General features: G+C 57.7%; 2 protein-coding genes across 2 annotated transcripts in view; both read left to right on the top strand.

The window, feature by feature from the left end:
• Positions 1-6: 6 nt before the first annotated feature.
• Positions 7-5346, top strand: MRPL38 (mitochondrial ribosomal protein L38). The gene is made up of 9 exons (XM_008566095.1): positions 7-48; positions 144-323; positions 1697-1831; positions 1911-2119; positions 2600-2672; positions 2835-2880; positions 4329-4487; positions 4707-4843; positions 5026-5346. Exons 2-9 carry the CDS (start codon positions 179-181, stop codon positions 5160-5162), a joined length of 1041 nt encoding a protein of 346 aa, XP_008564317.1. The 5' UTR covers positions 7-48; positions 144-178; the 3' UTR covers positions 5163-5346.
• A 1431-nt stretch (positions 5347-6777) lies between these two features.
• Positions 6778-7121, top strand: part of TRIM65 (tripartite motif containing 65) — a 21112-nt gene continuing 20768 nt past the window's right edge. The window contains exon 1 of the mRNA XM_008566107.1: positions 6778-7119. Within this exon, the coding sequence (XP_008564329.1) occupies positions 6866-7119 (254 nt within the window). The 5' untranslated portion in view covers positions 6778-6865. The remainder of the gene's footprint in view (positions 7120-7121) is intronic.

Genomic DNA, 7121 nt, shown 5'->3' with positions numbered 1-7121 from the left:
GAGCGGCGCTGTACGGAAGCCGGCGGTGGCGGGGCTTCAGCACCTCGGGTGAGGGGCCCGGCGGGGGAGCCCTCGGAGGGCCCCATAGACCGAGCCCTGGGGCTGGGGCCGAGCCGGCCTCACGTCCCGCTCTCTGCCCACAGCTGCCCTGAGCCGCCGCAGAGCCCCGCTGGGGCCGATGCCCAACGCGGACATCGACGTGAGCAACCTGGAGCGGCTGGAAAAGTACCGGAGCTTCGACCGCTACCGGCGCCGGGCGGAGCAGGAGGCGCGGGCCCCACACTGGTGGCGAACCTACCGGGAGCATTTCGGGGAGGAGACAGGTGCGGGGCGACCGGGGCAGGGCGAAGGGCACCGGCCTCGGAACTCGAGGGGGCCCGCTGGCATTTCCCCCGGGCACTGCACGAGGTCGTCGGCGCCCCCGTGTTCGCCGGGGGCAGCGCAGGGCCTGCCTGCACCCCCGTGGGCTCTGGCGGTCCTGCAGCCCCACCAGGAGTTTTCGCCCCCTTTGCTCCCCCTACTTTTCCCTCCCCCCACTATTAGAGTTTCAGCCCCTAAAATATCTACTTAAATCCTTCCCTGATCCCCACTCCCATTCCGGGTTGGGGCACCCCTCTGTGCTCCTAAAATACTCTGAATGTAGCCCAGGCCACCTTGTACTCTCTCGCTGCCTCCCCCAGACTGTGAGCGCCCTGCAAGCAGGGATCCTGCCTGTCTTGCCCACCACTGGATCCTTGCACCCACACAGTGCCTGGCACGTAGGTGTGCAATACATTGCTGAATGAAGTTAAAGTCCTGGGCAAGGTGACTCAGGGACTCAATCTTTGAGAAACTTACAGAGTACACCCTTTTGGAAAGCATTCATAGAGGCAGTTTTTATGATGGTTAAAGGCACAAGCATGGAATCTAAATAACCCGATTTAAATCTCAGCTAAACTTATGGGTGACGTACCTGAGTTTCAGTTTCTTCAACTGTAAAATAAAACAGTTGTGTCTTTGTCACAAAATTGAAGGATACAGTCCATTGAAATTCTTAGACTAATGCCTAAATTCTTAGACTAATGTCACAAAATTGAAGGATACAGTCCATTGAAACTCTTAGACCAGTGCCATCCCTGATGAGGATTCAATACATGTTAGTCATTAGTGTTGTTGTCTGATGTACATGGAGGAAGGTGTTGGATTGACAGTTTTCTAGGGCCTTGCTACTGCATTTTCTGGGACCAGCAGCACAGACATTACCTAGGAACTTGTAGAATTGCAGAATCTCAGGCCTCTCCCTGACCTGCTCAATCAACATCTGAATTTTAGCAAATTTCCTGGGTGATTTGTATGGTTTCTCTGTCCATTACTGAGTGAGAAACACTTCTTTAAGCCCTTCTAGCTTTAGCTATTCATTCCACCCAGAACACGGGTGTGTGCCCATGGCCAGCTGGGAATGCTTGGAGGTGATCCCAACTATGATTGGGGTGACCACCTGCTTTGATTTCCCATGACTTAGACAAGACAGTGTAAGACTGGTTTGGGGATCAGAAACTGGACCATGCTCAGGTCTGGGAAGCAGAGTGCACTGGATGTTTTGGTTTTGTGACTCAGAAAGAAAGATTGGATAGCAGAGTGAGAGGACTAGGTAGGGACAAGCGGTTTAGCCAGGAAGACTTGGGCCTGCTTCTTCCAACATGTCTTCCCTATCCAGATCCCAAAAACAAGATTGACATTGGGCTGCCTCCACCCAAGATCTGCCGGACACAACAGCTACTGGAACGAAAACAGTTCCTCCGGGAGCTGCGGGCCAATGTGGAAGAGGAGCGGGCTGCCCGCCTCCGCACAGGTAAGCCCTCCCAGGGGAGAGCGCCCTGGGTGTGGCTCTGCCCCCGCCCTGCATCTCAACAGGCATTGTTCCTTCCCAGCCAGCATCCCGCTGGAGGCCGTGCGGGCCGAGTGGGAGAACACCTGTGGCCCCTACCACAAGCAGCGTCTGGCTGAGTACTACGGCCTCTACCGAGACCTGTTCCACGGGGCCACCTTTGTGCCCCGGGTCCCCCTGCATGTGGCCTACGCTGTGGGTGAGGAGGACCTGATGCCCGTGTACCATGGCAATGAGGTGACTCCGACAGAGGTAATTGCTTGCTTGTGCCCTCCGTGCCCCATGTGCACACAGACATAGCCCATCGCAGCACCTCAGACAGCTCCTGGGTTTGGGGTTTTGGTGTTCTCTATTTTTGATTTCCTGGGAAACAACACCATGACAGATTACAAAGAAAATAATACAAAACAAAGGGGGAAAAAGCTCCATCTTTGCACATTCCCGTGGCTGGCCCACTATCTTTGGAGTGTCTTCCCAGCCCGTCTCTTGACATGTGGTCCTTTTCGTGGTTCAACTCTCCAGACAGGCAGCTCTTCAGGGTTCCTGTTCCTTCTATGAGCATGTCTTTGCCTATCTGCCCCTGTGAGGGGCTGTCAAGGGCATTTGAATCAGGGTGGGCTCTCCCTTCTCCGAGGCTCCCTCGGGCTCCAGGCCTCCAGAAAGAAATTCTGTTTGCAGCATCTTGTCTGTCCCTGGTGGTGGTTGACAGTTCCCCTGTTCTCTCCCTGCCAGGCTGCCCAGGCCCCAGAGGTGACTTATGAGGCAGATGAGGGCTCCCTGTGGACCCTGCTGCTCACCAACTTGGGTAGGTGTTTGGGACTCACCAGGCTTCCTGCCTTCCTTACTTCCCTTGAGCCAGGGCCCTGAAGGATTGGGGGAGGGAGAGCCAGTGGAGAACTCCAGCCCCCGCTCCTCCTAAGGGAGGGGACGGCAGGGCCTGTGGTCAGCGGGGTGTGTTTGTGTGCAGATGGACACTTGCTGGAGCCAGATGCCGAGTACATCCACTGGCTGGTGTGAGTATCTCGGGGGGAGTGGGTCAGAGGTGTGTGAGGAGGCCCTGCGAGCCTGCAGAGAGCTGCACCAGAATCTCAGTCTTGGCTCCACCATGGCTTAACAATGGGCTTTTGAATTAACCTCCCACCACAGGAGGAGACCCCTCACCTCTGCCTCCTGATGCCTAGGTGTGTACCAAGAAAGGTACAGAAAAAGAAGCAAGCAGTGGGGCCTTGGCCAGTCCTCACAGCCTCTTCATCTCTCTGAACTCATTTACTCACCTGTAAAACTGGGATGGTGCCACCACATACCTTCCCCACCCTGAGGGACACTGTGACAGTCAAATGGGAAAAGGATCCTGAGAGGCTTTGGGCAGCTGAGATGAGGCCTTGGGCAGCTGTGACATCTCTCCAAGTGATCACTGGATGTTCCCTCCCTGGACAGTCCCCATAACCCCCAGGCTGAGCTGCCTTTTGTTTTCTCAGTGGCTTTTGGTTCTGAGTACCAGGCCAGGGGGCAATGATCAGACCCCAGCTTTGGGACTTCTGGGCAATTGGGGCCAGTGCCTGGGAGGCTGGTTCTGTTGGTTCCCCACCCTGAGGGACACTGTGACAGTCAAATGGGAAAAGGATCCTGAGAGGCTTTGGGCAGCTGAGATGAGGCCTTGGGCAGCTGTGACATCTCTCCAAGTGATCACTGGATGTTCCCTCCCTGGACAGTCCCCATAACCCCCAGGCTGAGCTGCCTTTTGTTTTCTCAGTGGCTTTTGGTTCTGAGTACCAGGCCAGGGGGCAATGATCAGACCCCAGCTTTGGGACTTCTGGGCAATTGGGGCCAGTGCCTGGGAGGCTGGTTCTGTTGGGTTTGTTTGTTTGTTTGTTTTTCTTAAAAGATGACCGGTAAGGGGATCTTAACCCTTGACTTGGTGTTGTCAGCACCACGCTCACCCAGTGAGCTAACCGGCCATCCCTATATGGGATCCGAACCCGCGGCCTTGGTGTCATCAGCACCGCACTCTCCTGAGTGAGCCACGAGCCGGCCCTTGGTTCTTTTGTTTTTATTCAACTGCAGTTACAACCTGTGCAGTAGGACCCTCTGGGGAGCTCGGGGCAGGTACAGTGCCAGGCTGGGCAAACGCTCTTTGACAAGACTCACTCAAGAGCATTCCAGAAACGGAAAGAGAAGCAGCCCTCAAATGACATGGCTTTCTGGCCTGAATGACTGTGGCGACCCCAGGGCCTAGTCACCGGGCCTTGCTGTCATCCTGACAGTCTCAGGAAACCTGTCCACAGCCTCACTGTGAGTCCTCCTGCTCCAGGAGGTAGAGCTCGGCCTCCTACTTTATCATATGATAGAAATCATTCAGGGTCTAGCCTCCCAGGGAATTTATCAGCCTCTAGGTGTACATGGGGGGACACTCCTGTCGCCTCCCTCTAGTGACAGTGAATGTATACTTTCCTCCTACCAGAACCAACATCCCAGGCAACAGAGTGGCTGAAGGACAGGAGACGTGTCCCTACCTACCCCCCTTCCCCGCCCGAGGCTCCGGCTTCCACCGCTTTGCCTTCCTGCTCTTCAAGCAGGACAAGCCAGTTGACTTCTCCGAGGATGCCCGCCCCTCACCCTGGTAACCTCCACCCCCCCACACGTAGCCCAGGCCTCAGTCCAGCCCCCCCCAAATGGTCGCTCTTGCCCAGTTCTCCACCTGACCTAGGCCTTGAGACTGGCAGAAGAGCAGTATGCTGGGCAGAACCTAAGGGGCTTCTCAGGATCGCCTGTGGGCTGGAGGGGGTGGGGGCTCTGGCGCCCCTCTCCCTGCCCCCACAAGTTCTCGGTGTTCTCACAGCTACCAGCTGGCCCAGCGAACCTTCCACACTTTTGATTTCTACAAGAAACACCAAGAAGCCATGACTCCAGCTGGCCTGGCCTTCTTCCAGTGCCGCTGGGATGAGTCGGTCACCCATATCTTTCACCAGCTTCTGGGTAAGGGCAGAGCGAGGCTGGGGGGCAGGGGCTTGGGCTTGCCAGGGTGGAGCTCTGTTAAGAGGGCCACCATTAGGCGTGTCGCTCCTCAGGTGGGCAGTCGCGGGCTGGGCCCGCCTCACAGACAAGGGAGGAAAGGCTCGGGCCAGCAGGAGTCCACCCCCCGCCCCTCACTCTTGCAGACATGCGGGAGCCCGTGTTTGAGTTTGTGCGGCCGCCCCCTTACCACCCCAAGCAGAAGCGCTTCCCGCACCGGCAGCCCCTGCGCTACCTGGACCGGTACAGGGACAGTCATGAGCCCACCTATGGCATCTACTGAGGGGCCAGAGTGCACCCACCTCGGAGGAACAGTAAAGACGGCTCCAGAGGGCCAAGCTGGGGTTTCTGGGCCCCACCCGAAGCAGCCCCTCATTGGACCCCTCCCATCCAGCGCAGGGCTTGGAGTGAAGGGGACTTTCCAGTGACAGGGGTGGGGGATGTGAATAAAGATGACTTTGGCTGTAGCTGGTCTGGGTGTGTGTTCCAGGAGCAGCCAGAGTCCCCCTGCTGGAGCTGTATTGCTTCATGGGTGGGAAGAGGGCTCCCTCCTGCCCCAGGAGGTGACACCTCACCTCTGCCTCCTGAGGGTGTCAGGGGCCCTCTGATCCCCGTGGCTGAAGAAGACAGCCACTGAAGAAAGCAAGCAGTGGACCTAGGCCAGTCCCACAAGCCCCTTGAAGATCTGCCAGCCCTGAGCATTGGCCCCTCTGCCTGGTGCTCTGTGCGGTGGCAGGCTCCTGGCTCCACCAGAATGCTTGGGATAAGAAACCCTGTCAGGTGGGGTGACAACTGTCTCAAGAGACATCTAGTACACTTCCTGCTATAGGCCAGAAAGCCCCAGGACCCTCGCTGGATAGTTAGGTGTTTTCCCCCTCCCTAAAGGAGAAGGCTGGTAGTAGCACGTCAAGGGGCGATGTGTATGCCTTTTCCAGAAAGACAAACTTCATGTATCACTACCCAGAGGATGCAATCTGCACTGCAGTGAGGGTGCTTTCTGCCTCAAAATCAGGCCAGCTTGGTTAGAAATGAGTTAACTCTCCTGGGACACACACTGCACGGGGAGGCAGTGGGTAAGTGGTCAGGACCCCTTTTTGAGAGTGACCCAAGGGGAAACATTTGGTTCACTCTCAAAAACTTGGGATTCCAGAACAACTTGGAACTCAAAGAAAGAACTCTCCCCAGTAGTGGGCCAGCACAGAGGGAATGCTGATTGCAGCTGAAGTTTGGTTGGAGTATCCAATAAAGGGGCGTTTGGAAAAAAACACTGTTGACTGGTCTGTCTCTTGGTGACCAGAAATTTCCATTTCACTGTTTATAAAGAAACAAAATCAGGCGTAGTCCAGAATGGGGAGACACCCCAATCTGGCAAATGCCCGAAATCTGGCTCCAGGAAAAAATACAGCAGAGCACGTCGTATCAGGAGGGAGCATTTATTGAGCGCCAGCTGTCTGCCGTGGACTCTTTTTCTCCAGTCCCTCCCACGTGCACTATTAAATAGCCCAAGTGGGAGGTCTACGCTGTTAGCTCTATTGATTTTCAGATGAGCCCAGAGGCCTGGTGGGGTTCCCAAGCCTCTGGTCTGTAGCGGCTGGGGCCAGATCCCTGCACAGGAGCTGGGCTGTTGAGGGTCTAGGGAAGCCAGCTGGAGCTACCATGGTGGGACCCGAGAGAGCCGGATCCTAGCTCCCAGCCGGGTAAGGAAAGAGCCTAGAGAGAGAGACGCAAATCGGGGAACGCGGAGCCTTCCAGCGGACCTGGTGGAGGTGGACAGGGGTGCAGTGGGCCTCGCGGGCGGCTGGTGTGGACGGGCGAGCTCTGGGTGCGGCGGCTGGCCGCGGGGGCGCCGGAAGGGCCCGGCCGCAGCCCGGAGTTCGCCTTCCTGGGTGGGGTCCTCGCTCCTCCCCGCTGCAGCCACGCCCGGGCGATGTCGGCCCGCGCGGTCCCTTTAAGCGTCCGGGGCCTGCCCTCTCTCCCGCCTCCGCCATGGCCGCGCAGCTGCTGGAGGACAAGCTGAACTGCGCCATCTGCCTGGGGCTCTACCAGGACCCGGTGACGCTGCCCTGCGGCCACAACTTCTGCGGGGCCTGCCTCCGGGACTGGTGGGGCCGCTGCGAGAAAGCGTGTCCCGAGTGCCGGGGGCCCTTCCCCGACGGCGCCGAGCTGCGCCGCAACGTGGCTCTCAGCGCCGTGCTGGAGGTGGTGCGCGCCGGGCCCGCCCCGGCCCCCGACCCCGGCCCGG

The sequence above is a fragment of the Galeopterus variegatus genome, unplaced genomic scaffold (genome assembly GCF_000696425.1).
Source record: "Galeopterus variegatus unplaced genomic scaffold, G_variegatus-3.0.2 Scaffold219, whole genome shotgun sequence".
NCBI lineage: Eukaryota > Metazoa > Chordata > Mammalia > Dermoptera > Cynocephalidae > Galeopterus > Galeopterus variegatus.
This window is presented reverse-complemented; position numbering and strand designations above follow the sequence as displayed.